Here is a 21,544-nt window from a genome sequence, read left to right as displayed (position 1 = left end):
CATAATAGTTTTTGTTACTGCATCCTTGACTTTCTACTGTTTGATTCAGGTAACAATTCATTTCTCCTATTAAAGGATTTTCAACCATATGGTTATGTCAATGCTAATATCAACCATGTATACACTAAACTTTAACTAATCTGGTCCTCAGTAATCCATTGTCTCAGTAATCCATTCCATAGTTGCTCAAGTGGAAAATGACCAAGCTCAAAAATGTTGTTAGTTAATTACAGGGTTAAACAGTGGTGTACGTGTTTTGAAATTGTGGCCTTCTTTAAAATTCAGCACCATACCTTTAAACGGAAACACATTATGCTAGACCTCAAGCAGAAATTCACTATTTTAGGTAAATGGAACCAAGGTTCTTCACAGAAAGTCATTGCTGCTGAGTACAATGTTCAAAGAACAACTGTTTGTGACATCAGAAAGAAAGATGTTATTTGACAGTACTTAATGCAAATGGAGAGTGAGCTGGGAAAATAGAAAGCTGTGATGATGGAGAACAGGACGAAGCTGTTTATAGACCATTCATACAACTATGCAGTAAAGGACTACCAGTAAGTGGCCCTATAATAAAAGAAAAAAAAAAAACAGTTGCACTTGACAAATAACTTAGTGGCAGTAACTTGTTTGCTGCAAGTGTTGGTTGGCTACCAAACTGGAACATGTGACATGGGATGTGGCAGTCGACAGTCACTGGGGAAAGTAACTCGGCTAACGAAAAAGATGCAGAAGAGTTTGCAAAGAAGGTACAGGAGGTAACAGAAGAAGGAGATTTAACTGCTGGTGCTTTGTACAATGCTAATGGAAGCAGCCACTTTTACAAGATGCTTCCTTCAAAAATATTATCTGTCAAGAATGGGAAGTAAGCTATTGGGTACAAACAACAAAAACTGTGCATTAACTTATTTTGTATTGTACTTCAGATCGCAGTTGTCATCTTCTACTCATGGTGACTGAGAAATCTCAACATCCACTCTGTTTTCAACACAGCATCAGAAATACATTATCAGTGCAATAGTCTGCCCAGAAGAAAGTGTGGATGGGCAGAGAAATATTCTCTCAGTGGTTCCACGAAACATTTATAACAGCTGTGATAAAAGAGCAGAAGAAGAAAAAGTGTCCACTGCAAGCTATCCTTACAATTGTCAATGTTCCCACTCATGCTACTGATGTGTCTCAGAAGGCCAATAGTGTACAAACACTCATTCTCCCCCTTGTGTGACAGCCTCAATTTAGCTCATGGACCAGGGAATTTTGGAAACAATTAAACATCATTATTAATATGCACTTTTTGTCTCCTTGCTGACTGAATGTTAAAGGGCTCTACCGAGGTTATGTTGAAGGTGTTGAAAGCAATCAAATTACATGTTGTTTTCCAAACAGCAGAAGCATGGAATAAAGTGGAGAATGCTACCATAATTAAGAGCTGGAGAAAGTGCAGCTGTCCATTGATGCAGAGTTCTCGGCGACGGTCATGAACCAGTCAATTAGGGGTCATCATTTTTTCCAAAATGTTGCTTGACTGAGAATGCAATTTAAACAGTCACTCATTGCATAAATAGAGCAAGCCTTAAATAATAGTATATCACCTGTTGGTATTTTCTGTGATCTCTCTAAGACCTTTGATTGTGTAGATCAAGATACTCTCTTAGAAAAACTTAAGTTTTATGGAACCGATTTCTTTCCACACTGCTGGGTTGAATCTTACTTGACAGACAGAATGCAAAAGGTTGTGCTGAATAATTCAGACAATGTCAGAAAGGTAGAAAATTGTAGTGACTGGGATAAAATCACAAAGCGAGTCCCACAGGGTTCAGTTTTAGTTCCACTCCTGTTCCTTATATATGTGAATTACCTTCCACTTAACATTTAGCAAGCAAAATTGATAGTTTTTGCAGACAATACTAGTGTTATAATAAATCCTATTAGAACAAGTAAGCAACAGAAGAGTTAGTCAGTGATATTTTCCAAAGAATTATTAAGTGGTTCTCTGAAAATGGACTTTCCCTGAATTTTGAAGGGGGACAGGGGAGCTACATTCAGTTCTAGGGTAGAATGCTCCAGATTTTTGGGCATACATATTGATGAAAACTTGAAGTGGAAGAAGCGTATTACTGAGCTTCTCAAACAATTAAGTTCAGATACTGTTGCTCTTTGTATTTGTATAATTGCTAATCTTAGAAAGCAAATGTATCAACCTCCTCACATATTTTACATATTTCCACTCATTAATGATGTAAAAAAATGATTTTCTGGGGTAACTCATCACTTAGAAAGAAAGTATTGATTGCACAAAAGTGAGCAGTAAGAATAATATGTAGTGTTCACCCACAGATGTCACGTAGGTATCTCATCAAGAAGCTAGTCGTCACAATACATATTTTCGCTAATGAAATTTGTCGAAAATGATCCATTACAATTTGATAACAGCAGTGATGTACATACATATAACAGTACAGGGAAAAATGACCTTTACGACTCCTTGTTAAAGGTGTCATTGGCTCAGAGATGAGTTCAATATACAGTAATAAAAAGTTTTGATTATTTGTGCAATAACATAAAATGTTTGACAGGTAGTGAAATAAGTTTTAAATCTAATTTAAAATCATTTCTCCTGAACAGCTGTTTCTATACTATTGATAGATTTCTACTTAAAAACTGGTATCCAGAAAAAAATTACTTTGTTTTTAAGTGTAGTTGCATGAGTAGGAATAAAATGATAATGTGTTCATTAATGTTAACACTAATCTTGTATACATATGGTGTAAACTGACTTGTTCCACATCGTTTTCATAAGAGAACTGTTCAAATTATTTGTGGAACATGTAGCTAACTTACTCACTAATTAACTAACTAACTCAGTTGCTGTCAGTTTGTACATTGCCATTATCCAAAAGGTTCCAAGGGGAGGATGAATTGATGAATATGATGTTGCTAACTGGCTTAATGAGGAAACCTGTGAGATAGGCCAAACTTTAGCAGATAAATAAACAATAAAAAGTGTGCTGGCAAGTAGTGATTAAAGTAATGAAGAAGAGGACACAGGAAGAGAGAGCATGAAGAGTCTCACACTGCCAGTGCTGAAGCTGCAGATGTCTTCCTGGAATACATTATGCAATGCAGTATCGATGTAATGCCTGCAAAGCAGTTATGTGATATAAGTGTGACACTTTCATGTATTATCATTGTGGCAACTAAAAATTTGAGACATGTTTCATAGTGAGTGCTGCTACTGTATTTGTACACACTCTCGGACTATTTCCTGCGTGAATATGATTGTATTTTTTAATTTAATAAAGCATAGTCCCTGTGTGTTCATAAAACTCTGCTTCAAAAACTATTTTGTTTGTAATGGGAAGTGAAGTGACAGTTTCAGTTGACACTGGACTTCACATGAAAGACATGATGAGCAGTATTTGTTTGTTGTGACTCCAGCTGCACACTGCCGAAATGGAGTAGCAAATATCTGTCAAAACACCAGACATTAATGACAAGGGGCACTCAGTACAGTAAAACCTGTTTTACTTACCCAGATTTTACATTTTCCCACAATTTGTTATTTTCTGTTAGTCCCATTATAAGCCCTATTACCTTATAAATTATTACTGCAGTTAAATGGATGCTGAGATCTTGTTTAAGGGGAAATAATTAACTTTTTATGTGGGCCTATTTTTTATGGCTTGTTAATAACAAAAATTTGTGTACTGTAAAGTGTGTTAAGTGATTTAATTCAATTTTAAAATGTTTAATTTGTGCTGCAATGCTTGATAAGTGTGGATGATGTTATAGGGTAGTCAGACAGGCTGTGGTATGTGTAGATTGTGGGCTGGAATTTCACTGGGATGACTGTAGTGGGGAAATGAATGGGGAACTCAACGAGACTCTCCCACAGAACTGCAGGCTCCACACACACACACACACACACACACACACACACACACACACACACACACACACACACACACAAAGGAGAAATCATTGAACAGGAGGAGGAGGAGGAGAATGTAACAAGTACACTGAACTGGAATTGGCAATGTAGAGTAGATGACATGAAACTGAGAAACAATTAATTATATTTATTCTGTATGAAATAATTAAATGCGCAGAATTGAAAGCAATGAAAGTACACCATTCAGTTTTTTAACAAGATCCTGAGCATAAGCTTACTACGACAGCTTACTCCCTATCTGAACAATCATATGCCCATTCTGTGTAATGAAAATGTCAGTTTTAGTTGAATTAGTTGATTTAACATCAATATATTTTCTTTAAGGCCTAAAATTGTCATGAACTGTGCTGTTTGACACACTGCTTATGTTGCACTCAGCACCTTTCACTACCAAGCTAGTGTCATTAGCAAACAGAAGTATTCTAGAAATACCTGTAATATTAGAATAGTAGTGGTTCCAGCACTCACCCTTGAGACACTGCCCACCCCATCCCCCTCCCCACTTAACTCTGCTCCAGTCAGGTGCCACCTCACAGCTGTTCTCATTACTGTGGAGAATGATCTCTTGCTGTCTGTTCTTGCATGAGAGGGACCAGTTATGAGCTATTTGTCTTATTCCATACTGGACCAACTTTTGCAGTAATATTTTGTGATCAACACAAATGCCTTAGTTAAATCAAAGACAACACCTGGTGTTTGCAGCTTTTTCTTTAAGCCAACCTGTGCAAAGAGAAAAAGAGAATGTAGTGCTTTTGAGTATGAACCCTCTTATGAAACCAAACTGTATGTTCAACGGCAAATTGTGTGAACTGAAATAATCAAATACCCTTATCTATACAGCCTTTTCAATAACTTTTACATTTATTTATTTATTTATTTATTTATCAATCATATGGTTTTGCAAGTACATAAAAATTAATCAAATAGAAATGCTCAAACGTGTCAACCAGTCCAGAGCATTTGGAGTCACTTGGTGTAGAGTTCTCAAATCACTGTAAAAATCTTGCAGTGGACATTCCTAAAAAAATGTGTTCTATTTTTAGTTCCTCCATGCTACCGTCACAGTTGCAGTCAGCAGATGAATAGAAACTCCACTTCTTCAAGGTGTAACCTTATTTTTGCAAGCACCAATGATGTAGAAATAGGTCTAAAATTTTCTACATTATCCCTTTCTCCTTTTTTATAAAGTGATATCACTATTTAGTACTTTATTCATCGAGGGAACTAACAGTTCCTAAAGGAAAAAATTATAAATGTGGCTAATTACCAGGCTATCATATGCAGCAAAGTCCTTTAGTACTGTGCCATGTACATCATCATATACATGACAGTTCTTTGTCTTCAGCAACCTTAAATATTGACTCAATCTCACCCTTGTCAGTATCTTGGAGGTGTGTGTGTCTCAACCTTTGCTGTAAGCCAGGCACTTCCTTCTCCACTAATGATATGGTTTTAATTTTATCCTGATAAGTAGCTATTCTATTTGCATAGCACTTGCTTTTTGCCTCCCTTATAACATTTTAAGCACCATACAGTACTGCTTGTAATGGACTATTGCAGCTCGATTGTTACTATCACTGATGTTTTGATACAATTCCAACTTTGCTGTACATGGTGAAGGAAGACATGAGATCTCTGTAAGAGGCAGTGATCATTTTAGCAGTTATGCTATCAAATTCAGTTCAGCTGATAGAGAAAATATTTTGCAGTCTTCACTGAACTAACTTATTAATAAAAATAAAACTATGCCTTAGCATTATTGCTAGTGTTACACATTATATGGACATAAACATGAAAACTGACTTATATATAAATTTTCTTCATTATTCTGCATGTTCAGTTATTCTACAATTTGCTGAAAAAAAAAACTCATTTGTAATACATGTTGACAGTAGCTCTGTATTTGGAGTTCATGTTATATTTAATAATGTAAATTTTTTAGGTGAGCTACGCCGAATTACAAAACTGAAGCCTTGGGGTCTTGTTGAAGTACTGACTGAAAAATATTCTTGGGATCACAAGAAGGCAAAAGCATTCGCAGATTTCCTTACACCGATGTTAGCATACGACCCGCTTGAACGAGCAACCGCATCTGATTGTTTACAACATCCGTGGCTGAATTCATAAGTCGTGGAATTCCGTCCATAGCATTAAAGAAAACTGGTACTTTTTCAGATTGTAAACTGAGATCTCCATGTAATTATGTTTTGATTTTTCTACATATTTTGATCTTACTTCAGAAATGTGTATTACCATATTTATGTATCTGCATAATCATGATGTGCATGGTTCTTTTGTAATGACATTCGATAAATTCTGAGATTTGATGTTTTTAGAACGAAAACATATACACCTGACATTGTGTTGGAAATGTTAGTTGACTGTCTGCAGCTTTAGGAATTCCCATAAACTAAGCTGCTTAGTGAAGATTGGAACATAGTTTTGCACATGATTTTTACTGCTGAAATCTGGAAATTTAGAAACCCAATGACTTGTACTGACACTATTAGATTAAGTGTCAGGCTTTGTCTGTCTTAAAAGATATGGTTGATTACCTGCTAAGGAGTACATTATTTTTGTAGGAAATGTTTAATCAAGATAAAGGGACCTAACTGGAAAGTAAGCATTAATGAGTCAGTCATTTTGCCCTTTTCATTTTTCTTAAATTTTTGTTTGTTCTCAGTTACTTGCAGCCACTTGCAGTGCAACAACTGAAGACTTGTTCATTTGATGGCCCATCACTGCTCCAAAATTAAATTTGTTACAAATTACAGTAACATAATGGAAAGTCCACAATTTGACTGTGTATTTAATTTTGTCACATTTCTTACCCACTGCAACTCATTGGAAAGAAAACAACATTTTATAAAACAAGTGTATGCTCAGTTTCAGTTACATTTTCTGATGTTTTAACACACTTCAACGTAAAACACACAATTTGAGGAGAATTAAACAATTTTTGCTGTAATTACTCCCAGAAAGTGTTCACACACAAACCGGATTATGAGTAAGTACGCTTAATAAGAGGGAAGGATAACCCCCATCACAAAATAAATGTTTTGGACAGCCAGAGATTGTGGGCTTCTCCAACACACAGTTATTTGTGGATGAGGAAAATAGTGTGTGTAAAGTTCAAGTGGTGTTCAATGGCAATTCAGTGTACATATGACTACCAATTTTGCAACAGATACATTGTTTATTTCACTGTAAAGTTGCAGGTAAATGCATTGCAAGTGTCAATAAAAAAAGGAAATACCTAATCATTTAACCACTTGCTTTGTTACACCCACACCTTTTGTTATTGATTATCTGTGTAGTTTTGGATTCTCCAACTTTGACAACTGAAGAAAATAATTGTTAAATGTAAGTATTGTTTATTTCTTCGGCATGCTTTGATTATAAGCATCCTACTTTGTTGTTCAGTGTGTTGCATTGCTGCCACACCAGACGTTCAACTGTAATTTTTACTTCTGGCTCAGTCTCCAAGCATGGCAGGTACAGGGACTTTAATATCCCTGCCACTGGCCAACAGAAATAGCAGCTAAGAGTCGCTACATAATGTTGTTGAAGATTGCCACCAGGAGCATGCGTGGCATGTCACGTGAGCTGAGACTCTCGCAGCAACAGGGCCAGGCAGGCAGCTGTGATTCGGTCTTGTACACTCTGCTGCGTGAGCTACTATCCATCATACCATTCTGCTTATTGGATTTCAACCCTTCATTGTACCTGAACTTGTTCTCATTATTTTCTTTCATTCAGTTCCACTGTCAACATACTTTGCTTCAACTATAGCCAACATACTTGTCATGAGAGAAATCAGCAGCTATATTGATATTATTTAAAACAATTTTAATGTATCATTTAGTATTCAATCCTGGTTGCACCTGTTTTGTATGGTATGATAAGGTTCGATCTCTGTGGATTATCTTCAGATCTGTGTACTTGTGTCAGCAACCCATCACATGTGTATCGGAACTATAGGTCAGAAGCCTCAACATCAGTGTTCTGATGTGTAGCTCAGATCAGACATGATGGGTTGCTGATGCAACTACATGGACCTGAAGGTGATCCAGGGAGATGGAAACTAGTCACTCTGTATAAACGTGCACTGGGGACTGAAAAATAGATGATACATTACAATTCTTTTGAACTTGTCTTTGCTTACTGATTATGCTTTTGTATCAGGATCCGACAGAAAAGGGACAGTAGTTCTTTGTCAGGCATATGAAATTGTGTGTAATGTCATTAACCTTTTTCAGAGGAGGCAAGTGAGGAAGTAATAGCACTTCCTCTGTTGAGCAGTAATCACATGCAATAGAACCTCCCCCACTAACCACTGCCCAACTGTCTGCACAATTAAAGGTCAAATTACATTATGCAGACTCTACAAGTAGATTGATGCTTGGCTTTGAGGAGTAGCTCCCCTGCTAGTGCCAGAGATTTTCCTGTAGTATTTCCCAAGGAATCACAACAAACACTAAAAATTATGTTTTCTGCAGCTGACATCTTTGTAATAATAGCAGAACACCAACTGAGACCTCAATTGTTTTAGGATGCATTGCTGTGGAAGTAAAGACAGCTGATACACATTCTTGACATCTTGAGCCAAAGGAAAGTAAATGATGAGGAAAAATATTGTTGGAAAATCTGTGTAAGTGCTATCACAGTTGCTTGAGAAGAAAAGGGTACTGCATAGGCACTTCTTTTTTCCCCCTTCATAGAAAGGTACACAAATGGTAAATATTAGTTTATTGTGACACTTTATATAGTTTATCATATTTGAGTTAGAGCTCTTTTTCCAGTTTTCTTCAGTGCCCTTATCTAACATTTGAACTGGAGGATAACTTTGTTGTCTGTCTGTCCATTTGTCCATCCTTTTCTCAAAAGCAGGTAGAGGTATCAAGTTGTAATGTAAGTCAAATACTAAGGTCTACGGTCAACTTGTGGTGTAAAAAAATTAAACTTAAAAGTCAGTACAATCAAAAGATATGGCCACTTATGTCACATATTTTGGTACTGGTAAACTCACTTACCGAAACCTATAGATGAACCGTCTGTATACATAATTAAGTTTGTATGGAACCATCAGAACCCAAATCCTACTCACACTTGTCCAGTTTTTTTATTGTGTGCTGTACTTATAGTTACTTCTAGATGCAGGGGATAATACCTTACATCTCGTGTAACATAGTTACTTTTGATGATACAGTTGAGTAGGCATCTCAGCCATGCAGCAACTCTTTTCTGATCTTGGTGATAGCTGAGGACATACAGCTGTAGATCCACACGAGTTGTATTCATATACTTTTTGAGACTGAACCTTTTGTTAGATTTACAGCACGTGAAGATGCCTAGGAACAATGTAGAATTATCTTTTTGAAATTTTTGTAATAGTTCGTAGAAATTCCTACTACTTTCTGTAGAAGTTACCATGGTAAAAACACTGTGGCAGATAATGCATTAGTAAATGACTACTGACTTTTATGTGAAGATACATATTTATAACTCTGATAACCAGCTACGACATACACTAATCGAAATGCCGATTTTAGTTTAAATTGCAGATAATGTGCTAAACAGAGAGTGCAGCATGCATCTAAGTTGAGTTTGGTACTTGGATGTTACAAAATTGAAGTTGGTGTGAAGGATCTGAAGGAAAGGAATAGGCTGGATATATCTCAATACATCATGAAAAGACTGCAACCAGCAATATGGAGGTGTAAGGGTGTTGCTGAAAGCCTCGGCACCATCATAGCTAGCTGGAACTGGGCTCTGCCAAAATCCCCTGGACACTTAATTCAATTGCAAGATGACAAAAAAAAAACACAACGAATTTTCGGGGCACAGTGATTTGATACAAGTTTTCTTTGACTTTTCTCCAGTACAAATATTTTGGGTTTCCATATTTAATGCTTTTGTGTCAACAACTAATGATTTAACATAGGACTGAAAGGCCCATTGAGTGAGAGTTTCATACACAGCTAAAGTCTGCTCTCTTTTAGTCACAAACCAGTGAAGAGACTCAAAGATGTTGCTCAGTACCATAGTTTGAAAGATTCACAGGTAGTCTTTCTGCCATATTGTTACCTATTAGTGCTGGTCGAGTTGTCACTGATCTCACAATTATGCAGAGCGGCAGCATTCCGGGGGACATTGCTGCTCGACATCCTCTTCTCTTTGTGACAGTGGACTTTTTGTGACACTGTAACCAGTTGATGTTGAGTAAGGTTCCTTGAATTAGAGTTAACTCTGGTTTAACATTGCTTGAACTTTTTTGTGTCCTGGCTGAGACAGCCATGCCAATTAACATACCCCAGTTAGAAAGAATAGTTGAACTGTAGAGGTTGCCCATTCCTCAGTTGGAAACCCCTACTGTTCATCAAGATGTAAGCCAAGCAACCTCTGTGAAGTCACCAGCTGCAATAAAACAGAACTAATTTTAACTTAATTTATTTCTCTGAACACATCTCGTCACCGTATCTTTGGCGGCAGCAACTGGTGGCTTAGCGAGCTGGCGAGGAAGCTACTGAACCCGATGGCTGGCTTAGGCTGCCATATCTCGCTGTATTGGCCCTGTGCTCAGACTGGTGAATTCTAGTAAGTGGTTTGTCACCCATAGGGTGAAAGGTGTGCCCCTTCAGAAGCTGTACTCAGAGATGGCGGTGACCATGGTGCATGTGTGTTGTGTGCCATTCTGGGAGTACTTTACCCCTCCCAGGTCCCTGTCTGTGTTACTCCATCAGATGGACAGTGCTGTAAGATGCTGTGAGGTCATGTTGAATGCTGATCCTGGCCTTCCAGTTCGATAGGCCCTCTGACACAAGTGATGCTGTAGTTTAGAGCAGTTTGTGCCCCAAGTTGGAACAGTGTTTATAGGCTTGTGGACCACCCATCAGTAGCACCTTGTACTGGAGGCTGGCTTCTGTCATCCGTAGATATGGATCGGTGATCGTCTCCTAATGTGGCAGGAGTATGACCGGTACTGGAACAATCTTGTTCGCAGGATGGAACAATCTTGTTCGCAGGATGTTACAATACAGGAATCGGAGAATTGAAACTTCCTGGCAGATTAAAACTGTGATTCCGGACCGAGACTCGAACTCGGGACCTTTGCCTTTCGCGGGTAAGTGCTCTACCAAGTTTCATATCAGTGCACACTCCACTTCAGAGTGAAAATCTCATTCTGGAAACATCCCCTAGGCTGTGGCTAAGCCGTGTCTCTGCAATATCCTTTCTTTCAGGAGTGCTAGTTCTGCAAGGTTCGCAGGAGAGCTTCTGTAAAGTTTGGAAGGTAGGAGACGAGGTACTGGCAGAAGTAAATCTGTGAGGACGGGGCGTGAGTCGTGCTTGGGTAGCTCAGTTGGTAGACCACTTGCCCGCCAAAGGCAAAGGTCCCGAGTTCGAGTCTCGGTCCGGCACACAGTTTTAGTCTGCCAGGAAGTTTCATATCAGCGCACCCTCCGCTGCAGAGTGAAACTCTCATTCTGGAATCAGAGAATTGTGTATGAACAACATGAACCACATCAATCCTGCTGATCAACTGACTTTAGCACAGTGAAGTGGAGTATTTATGGCATCGAAGAGAGGCTCTGTTTTTTTATGTCATTCATCATGACCAAATCAGTTCTGCTCTTTGCTTAACCAATTAGTTTCATTGTCTTAATGCTTCGTCAAACCCCTGATGGGTGTTGTTACATCCTCTTTAGCACTTCTTGCATAATGTTATGAGAGTAATAGAGGCAGGTTGGTCTGCATTTGTCTAGCCCATTTCCATTGAACTTGCTCGCACTCCTGGTGACCAACTAATCGTGTTGTAATCTTTACACATAGGGGCCGGCTCATGTTACTTCTGTGCGCGTGAGCAATGCTGTTCCATTTGAACTTGCAAAATTTCTTTCTCCCATTCCTTTACTTTCTTGATGTGTAACAGAACTTTATTTACACTTATAAATGGAATACGACGAAACAGTCATTTGTACTTGAATCAGCACTAAAGGGTTCCAATCCACCAATAGTAACTGATGCACTGTGAGAGTTCTTCGTAGGGTGGTGATAGTGCTGCTGTATTGGTGGGGAGCAGTAGAGCTCAAGGACTGTCGAGGAGAGGTGGAAGCTCCTAGCTGGTCAGAGGTAGTGTGGTTGCTACAGATAATGCAGAGAGGTGGGCTCCATTGGATGGGTCACAGACAGTGTAATCTGGGAATATCAGTGAGTTGCACACTGAACTTCAGGCTGAAAGTGGAGAAACTTGTACCAGATTTGGAGTAAACGCTTGGTTGTGACTGTGCTCTATTAAAAATGTTATGAAACTGCCTCCATTGTTGATACAAAGCTTACAATTTTAGCATTCAGTTTTCTACCTATTGTGTCTGAATTTGTGCTTAACCCAATAAATTGTCACTTACCGTACATCTAGAATGCACTTTGATGCACAGTTAATATATATACTTGCAAAGAAATTACAAAAGGAACATTTTATGTGGTTTAATAGATGGAAATTTGCTTAGTTATTTCATGAGAGTAATATCAAAGAAAATAAATTTTCTTGTGTAAACGAAGTAGAGGTGAAGCATTACACTAATGAAGCCTCCTATCTTCCCTCAATGGTGAAAGTTAGCTTGCGTGGTCCAGGATGGTTTGAAAAAGGGCTCGGCTCACTTTGCTCTCTGTCTGTGTCTCTTGCAGTGACTGAGAGATCATGACAACCGATCAACGCTATCTGTGACAGGGAAAAATGCTTACAGTTAAGGATATTGAGGTACGCAAGCTGCTCTCATTGGGTAATGAATGAACTTGTCATGCTGAAAAAGTTGTTGGTTTTATTTTTATGAATTTTCTGGTTTTGGAGGCCCAGGGGCACTTCCACTTATCCTACAAATTTCACATAACTCATTTCTTCGTGGAATGGAGCCAAACTGGGGGTACCCTAAAATAAAATTTGGAAATGTGTGCCAAATGAAAGCCAACCCACTATTCATGCCATACCTGAAAGTTTAACTGAATATGATGGCAATATAGGGCAGATTTTTTTTTTCCTCCTCTCTCTCTCTCTCTCTCTCTCTCTCTCTCTCTCTCTCTTTCTCTCTCTCCCTCTCTCTCCCCAAACTTTCTCAGTTACTGCCGATTTGTGGCTAAGGAGCTGAAATGCAAAGAAAAAGTATATACATATGAGGTGACTTCAAACAGTAAGCTACACATAATTATGGCAGGATAGGCGACTTTATTGAATGCTGCAATACACATCAAACTGACATAGATACGTGATACTAATTTTCAGCAGTCACTAATTCTCTGAAAAAATTTTCAGAGCATTCTGCCAATTGTTCAGTCCCTTGACAATAGGAATCTGCTCCTTGGTCATGGAGCCATTCAAGAACCACTGTGTGAATGTCTTCATTGTTGGAAAATCTCTTTCCTCCAGATCTTCTTTCAGCTTTCCGAAAAGATGGAAATAGCATGGTGCAAGATCTGGATTGTAAGGTGGATGCTTCCAAACTTTCCATTTAAACCACCGAAGCAAAGCTCATGTTGTGCGTACCACCTAAGGTGTTGTATTGTTGTACAGGAGAACAAGGCCTTTGCTTAGTTTTCCACGCCTCTTATTCTTTATGGCATTGCACAATGATGTCAGTGTTGCACAGTATAAATTGGCATTAATGGTTGTGCCCTTTGCCATAAACACTATGTACAAAACTCCTTCACAGAGTGAGGTGGCACAGTGGTAGGCCCACTGGACTTGCATTTGGCAGAATGATGCTTCAAATCTACATCTGGCCATTCAGATTTAGGTTTTTTGTGATTTCTGTAAATCGTTCCAGGCAAATATCAGGATGGTTCCTTTGAAAGGGCACGGCTGATTTCCTTCCCCATCCTTGAAACATTCTGAGCTTGTGCTCTGTCTCTAATGACCTTGATGTCAGTGGGACGTTAAACCTTAATCTTCCTTTGTTCCTACCTTCCTTTCGCAAGTCCTACACAGTTAGAGAAAACGATTGGCATAACCTTCCTTGCTGATGGCGCAGCACTGCATTTCTTCTGTGGAGGAGAGGAGGTATATCTCCATTCCACACACTCTGTCTCTCATCAATTTTGGAGTACTTTTCCAGTTGCCATACTATTTCAGTTGCGCACTATGATGCCGCTGCTATCTGTACTGCAGCAGAACTGTGTCCACAGGAAACCCGGAACGTGCACTGTATCCTGGCAATGCACCAATGTTGTTGTACAACGGTCTTAGTGCGGGATGACATGTGTAACTTATTTTCTGAAGTCCCTATGTGCTCTGAAATATGGAGATATTGTTTATTTATTGATATGAGTTTTGGTGTTGTGTGTCCGTAATTCCTCACCTCAACTTCTAGCTTAGGGCTCGCTGTTCCCATAGACTGCATGGTCTACATAGATGTTTTTTTTTTTTCCTTGAATTGATTTTTTTATGTTGTCCACAAATTGCAAAATCTTCTAAACTTTTCAGGCTAATTAAGGCCATGGAAACATGGTCTTCTCTAAATGTACTTCCGACCAAAAAGTGATTCTTGTAGCTGCAATCCAAGGTTTTTGATAATCATGCCTTTCGTGTTCTTGTGGTGTTATTTCCATAGGAACTTACGTTCTCTAACACACAGTTCCTTAAATCTACCTGAGAAATGAAATATCAGCGTTCATAAATTAAGCTTTAAAATTATTTAAATGTAACAAAATATTAAAAATAAAGAAATATTAAAAACTGTCATCCTGTTTCACCTCCTGAGGGGTTGAATTTCAAAAAATAGTGAAACAAATATTTTTTTGTTTCAAACAGGGAAACCAAACAAATTTTCATATATTCAGGTTTAAAAATGCTTCCATAATGAAATAATGTCAAAACTTTTCATCTGCTACTCGACTCCCTTGGGGGGGGGGGGGGGGGGGGGGCTTGAATTATTAAAAACACAGAAATACATACTTTTTTATTTCTTATTGAAAAGTCAAAAACAATTTTCATAGATATGGCTTTAAAAATGCTTTAGTAGGTCTATAAAAATGATTTATTCAAAAAAACATTCACCATTATTTTACTCCTTTAGTGATCGAATTTTCAGAAATGGGGGAAGCCAAATACCAATTGTTGTATTTCTACCTTCAAAATTGTCTCAATAGTGACATATTTTCAAAAATCCTCTCATCCCCTATTTCACCCCCTTAGGAGTGGAATCTCAAACAGTTCCTGCCTAAACAGTGCCTACAGTACAAGATCAACACCCTCCCCAAATTTGAAGTTCCTGCCCTTAGTGATGAGGGCTGGGTAAAAATGAGCCAGTCAGAAAGAACCATAAACCAGTCTGTATTGCAGACCCCTCCCACATTAATCTTTATACCTTTCTTCACAGTGCTCTTCTTTTTGTAGGAAAATCCAGGTAAAAGTTCCTAACATGGATTAACTAACAAAATTTGTTGGAAACAGGACCCACACAACACAGTGTGAAGATGTCTGGCAGTCATTGTGCTGTCCCATTACCTGTCGTATTTCTGATCTCACTTTTGTTTTGACTGATGTATTTTTAAATTTCACTGGCACTGCCAACTTAATTCCACATTTAAAAATTTTTGTGCATGACAATTGTTTCAAAAAATTTCACTTTACAAATGTGTAGACGAACTAAAATTTTGAACATGCTTGTACTTGAACTTAAGTGCTTGCAATGGACTGAAACAAAATATCTCTGTGTGGAGAAATTAGGAAAAACATGAGAATACAGTGGGCTCTTTGTATTTTTACAAGGCAAGTGGAAGTGGTAGAAAGATAAATTAGTTACGACGTCTTAATCTTTAAATGGTAAGTAACTTCGTGCAAAGGGAAATCCGATCGAGAAAGACAGTTTGGCTGGCCAGTATGTACACTTAACAACGGAAATTGTGGGCAGAACAGATCCTGAATGGTCCTATTGCAAACGAAATGTGTCATGTCAGTTTTTTAGTAACATCTGTTGGGGTGCCTTGAAGGGAAGATAGTACTTGAAAAATCATGCAAAAATAGTCCTGTCAGGATTCTAGATTGGTGCCAAAAGAAACAAAAAGACCCTCTGAAAATTGTAATTATTGAAAGATACATTTCTTAGTTAGTGGTTAGCAAAACATTTGTACCATGGTTTCTATACCTGGAAGAACATAATTGAAGCTGTTGGTGGAAAGTGTCACATGTTCAAAACCAGGTTTTTTCACACCCTCCAAGAAACTTTTTTCTGGCTCAACAATATAGGCTCTGTGATGCTTGTCGCCGTTCACACGAAACACATTCCTCGTATATGTCTAAGTGCAGTAATTTCCCACAGTTGAGGTGACATTGTCATTGCTGTAAATTAGAGGATTATTTCTGGTGGCAGGTATGATAAAACAGATGCAACCTAGAAATATTCTAGCAGTTCTGACATCTGCAAGAAATAATAATTAGTGGGCTGATTTCTGCATATGTGAATATATCTCACATAGTAGATTTTAACTGCAGATCAATGCATATAATACATGTTCCACTCAGAGTCTTTGAAAGTGAATGCAGTTGGTCATTCAAACCCACGATGTCGATGTGACAGAATGGCACCTGTGCCATTGTTCGAAACATCTGATCGTGTGTCATGAGACGTTTGGCATCAAGCAAACACTGTTTTCATTTGTTAAACAAGCATTGGTGTTCACTGTTCCAGTTACAGTTTTTGCCTTTATGTAACAATTTGTGCAGTGGTTTTCAATGGAAGCTGTATGAGGAAAAAACTTTAGATGATAATTTATTTGTCGTAATACAGCACGTAATTGCTCGGTGTCCTGGGGAGCCAAAAGACTTTTAATAGTGTGGATATGTTACAGCAGCAGTTTGATGCTATGTGCAGGCATTGTGTGTCCTTAGTATTGTACTTCACTTTGGAAGATGATGATCATTTCTTTGTTGCATTTCAAGCTTGCCACTTGGAGAATTCGGAAAACAGACACAGTTCCTCCAGAGTTGTTCCTTAGACAATAATTCCATCAAGATAGTTCTCAGTGTATGGTTATTCTGAAGGGCTACAGTTTGTAATGATAGAGAACAACTGTAGTATTTGTCACCATACATGTCTGTGTTCTTGTCCAATGAGATTTGCAAATGTTCTTCTTTAAGATCTAGTTTGGCAAAGTACACACACCAGCTAATTTTGACATCAGTTCTTCTGGCTTTGGAATAGGATATGAGTCAATAATATAGTGAGGACTAATTGTCACTTTGAAATCTCCACAGATGCATAGAGAGCTATTCGGTGACAGCATGATCTGTATGTTCAGCATTGCCCATTTGCTACTGGATATGGCTTCTGTAACTTCATTCTGTTCAATACGATAGAGTTCCTCCTTTACTTCATCTTTTAATGTGAAAGGGATGTTGTGCGCTTTGCAACATTTTGGTGCCACATTTGGCTTCAGCATAATATGTGCCCTGTAACCTTTGACACTGCTTCTTGCTTCAGGGGGGGGGGGGGGGGGGAACAGATTTTTGCAACAGCTGATTTAACTCTACGTTCAGAGTGCCAGTTTGAACTTGATTCTTTCCTTAGTGAATGATGAAACTGACAGCATTGAAGAGATACAGTCCTAGTAAATTAGTTGCTTTATCTCAATTTACAACTATGAATGTAGCATTTCTGTAATATAATATCTACTGAAAATTGTCCTTTCACTGGAGTCTCCTGGTGGATGTAACTGAACAGTGATTTTAGACAATCTGTTAATTTTGCCGATCCTAATTTTCAGTACACCTGTAGATTAATGATTGAAATTGACAACCCTGCATCAGTTTAAAAAATGATTGGCACTTTGTTAACTACAAGGGCTGTTCAGTAAAGAATGATCATAATTTTTTATGGTCATAATTTCTAGTGCTAAAATTTAATCTAATCATATTCTGTTACCTTAATGTGCAACAAACACACCTTAGTTGTTTCATTGTTGGGACTCCGGGATCCCGCCTGTGAGAGGCAGGCAAGGTCAGACACGTTCAGTATCGCCTACTGCTGCATTGGAGGTAACACGTGAGGAACAATATGCGGCTTTGAAATTCTGCTTTTTCTCAACGAATCTTCAACTGAGGCCTATACAGTATTACAGGAGGCCTAGTTCTTTCCTACAGCACAGCTCAAAGATGGTTTAAAATGGTTAAAGAGGGGAAACAATCAATTTCAAAGGAAGGTGGACCCAGTGCTCCAGTTACTGTTCTTACAGAAGAAAACATCAACACTGCTGTTGTCATTGTGAGAGAGGATCGACAAATTACCCTAAGATCACTTTCTGAAATACTGAATATTTCATTGGGTGCCACCCACACATTGGTGACAGAAAAATTACACATGACACATGTTTGTGTGCAATGGGTTCCAAGACTGTTGATTGCTGAACAAGAGGACATTCGCGTGCAGGTCTGCATACAGTTAAAGTTGATGTTAGAGGAAGATCTGGAGTTTCTTTCAAATGTAATCACTGCTGATGAAACTTGGCTACGTCATTTTGATCCTGAGAACAAACAGCAAAGCTCAGTGTGGAAATCTCCTTCATCACCAACCCCCAAAAAGCAAAAGTGGTTGCTGCTGCTGGGGAAGTTGTGGTCCTCTCATTCTTTGATATTCATGGAATGGTTTATCAGCATGTTGTACCTGCACACACACATCAGTAACCAGACAATACTACAGGGATGTCCTGAAAACATTGCAAGTCCATATCAACTGTAAAAGACCACATTTCCCTGAAGCAGGCTGGATGCTCCACCACGATAATGCGCAGCCACATATTGACAATGTTGTTGCTGAATATCTTGCAAAAATCAACGTGAAGTACATCTCTCACCCTCCCTATAGTCCGGATTTAGCCCCATGTGACTTTTTTTCTATTCCCTAACATGAAGAAACGCCTCCATGGGTGATGTTATCAATCATCAGAAGTAGTGGTGATAGCTGCGGAGACAATTTTGAAGGACCTCTCAAAAAATGGTTTCCATCTTGTATTTGAAGACTGGCAGAAATACTGGGACAAGTGCATCACATTAATTGAAGACTACTTTGAGGACAATCAAAATTATGAGGATGAGTAAAGGTGTGTTGTCAAAAAAAACTATGACCGTTCTTTATTAAACAGCCCTCGTAGAAAAGTTACAGATGACAACCTGTTATTGACAGAAAATATGACGTTCATGTGACTTTTCATACATGAAAGTTTTTGAATTTGCACATTTTCGTTATAAAACTACTAAACTTTCTTTTCTTATAAACCTTTGCCATATGCATGAGTGTCTGACTTCTTTTCCTTCTCTCTCACTCTCACTCTCACTCTCTCTTTGTTGGTTGTTCTTCATTTTGTACAACTTGGCCCATTTCCAATCTTTCTGCAATAATTACAACATGCATTCAGATGGAAACAGTTATCTTTTTTGTGGTTAATGCCATATCATGGACAAGATCATAATTTAATGTTTGTAAACTTGACATGACTGTTTCAGTCAAGTAGCATGCTCGCCCTGTGTTTTCTGAGTTAGGCCACACTGCTCACTTAGCATTGCCAGTTGTTAATGCCTAGTGAATACGTCAGCATCCATGCTCATTAATGCTTCAGCAGATAAGTGTGTGTGTTCATTTACCCAAATCAGTGGCAGACGGGTCATGTAAAGACAAGTTTGTTTGACTAAGAATGTCCTCCTATAATTTATTGTCAGGGGAGTGCACGATAAGTGTATCACATTAATCAATCTGCATCAGATTCCTTACATTGGTCATTTTACAATGAGATTTACATTCCCCAGTCTGGGGCAGTAATTGAGTAATCCACTCTTTATAACTTTGATTTGACTTCTTGGAAACTTGAAAAAATCTATATCAGTGGCAACATAGACTTCTGACTCAAAACATTTCTCAAGAATATCTTTAATGGCATAATAAGACAGAATCACATGTTCACAATCGCCAGAGGAGTTGAAATACAGTGGGACTCAAATAGGCAAGTAAAAAGGATTTTCGTTCCACATCACGTGATATCTGATGCATGAGGAAATGCTACTCCAAACTTCGTATATAGTTGCTCCAGGGCTCAAGTTTCTGGTTGTTCACTGGAAAGGGTGGTGACGGCATCTTGAGTGCAAGCTCGCACTGCCTCATTGCCAGTGTTGGGAACCGACAAAAATATCTTTAATGTTGACTTCGTATCATTACCAGTGTTGAATACTAGTCAAAAATTTTCAGCAAATCTATGTCGCCAGTGTTGGTAACTGGCAAAAAATTTGTAATCAACAATTTCCAGTTTGCCTCGTTGCCAGTGTTGGGATGTTGTCCACACATCCATGGAAACTTAAGCACTGTCGAAACTAGGCAACCTGTAGGTACTGCTTGTGCCACAGAAGTTGAGCGAGAGTTGGCTGCACATTGTGTTTTATTCCTGTTGGTGGAGGGATCTCCATATGTGCCATTACTTGGTGGAAGCAAAATAGTGCACTGTTGACAACGCTTTCTCTGGTTGCTGGCAATACCATCGATGTCCAAATATGATGTGCTGATGTACATGACATGGAAGCAGAGTGTAATCCTGACTAACGAGTGCCATCTGCAGGTGGCTGTTCGGAACCGAGAAGGTGCCTGGTGAGTGTTTATGCCTGTGTGATGACAGCCTCTTGTGTTGTTGTCATGTACCTCTTGAGCCATACACAAAACACATACTTAGAGGATTTCGCACATAATACTTTTTCTTGAAACTTTGTAAGCAGCATTTTGTGGGATGGTTGGCGTCTAGCTTAGAGAGGGTGCAATTTCAGGTTTTTCAGCATCCCCATGATGTGCACTAGTGGGTCAAACAAACCTGTGACAACTGATGATGCTCTTCTTTTTATATGTTCAGTATCCCTTTTGGTCCAATTTAGTATGGGCTACACACATTCTTGAGCAGAGCAGTATTTTAGGATGAGTTCCACGAGTGTTCTGTAACATTTTTATTAAAGAGAGAAAGAGACTACTTGCGCTTTCCCAGAATCCCGCTTGCGTAGTCTTGACTCTATATGAACATTCATTTGTGTGTTAACTTTCTGGAACAACCATTCTTTTGCATAATGTGCTTGACAAATAAAGCTCCAGCTTACACAAGATGAATTCTGTTAGCCTGTCTTGGATACTAAACACTCATTTTTGTAGTTATATCATTTATATATTCACTATTCAACAATGTAAGGAAAATACATGATTGCTATTTACAATAAAGATGACACATTAAGTTACCTATAGGCACAATTAAAAAGACACTACATATTAATTTTTGGCCCGTCTTTGTCAGAAAGATACATTTGTAATGGCAATTTGCAAAATTGTGGTATGTATACACAGTATGACGTATGAGTATTTGCAGATTTTTTGTTAAATTTATCATATACCTATGAATTCAAAACTAAATGTACAGATATACTTTTAAGTTTTATCAAAAGTCTACATATATTGCTACAGTAATCATCAGTGTTTGACGTTAATGTTCATATTGATCTGAGGTGGTCAGGGGAAATATCCTTGTAATACAGTGTAATGGGATCTGTGCCGGGTGACAGTGGTAAGGTGAAAACTGGTGAGC

The 21,544-nt window shown here is 38.4% G+C and overlaps 1 protein-coding gene across 2 annotated transcripts in view; it reads left to right on the top strand.

Annotated features, from left to right (window-relative positions):
* LOC126248976 (SRSF protein kinase 3) overlaps positions 1-7,220 on the top strand; it is a 425,825-nt gene extending 418,605 nt beyond the window's left edge. For both annotated transcript variants that reach the window (XM_049950532.1, XM_049950531.1), the window contains exon 13: positions 5,895-7,220. In XM_049950532.1, the coding sequence (XP_049806489.1) occupies positions 5,895-6,079 (185 nt within the window). In that variant the 3' untranslated portion in view covers positions 6,080-7,220. The remainder of the gene's footprint in view (positions 1-5,894) is intronic.
* Positions 7,221-21,544: the final 14,324 nt, after the last annotated feature.

This window comes from Schistocerca nitens, chromosome 3 (genome assembly GCF_023898315.1).
Source record: "Schistocerca nitens isolate TAMUIC-IGC-003100 chromosome 3, iqSchNite1.1, whole genome shotgun sequence".
NCBI lineage: Eukaryota > Metazoa > Arthropoda > Insecta > Orthoptera > Acrididae > Schistocerca > Schistocerca nitens.
This window is presented reverse-complemented; position numbering and strand designations above follow the sequence as displayed.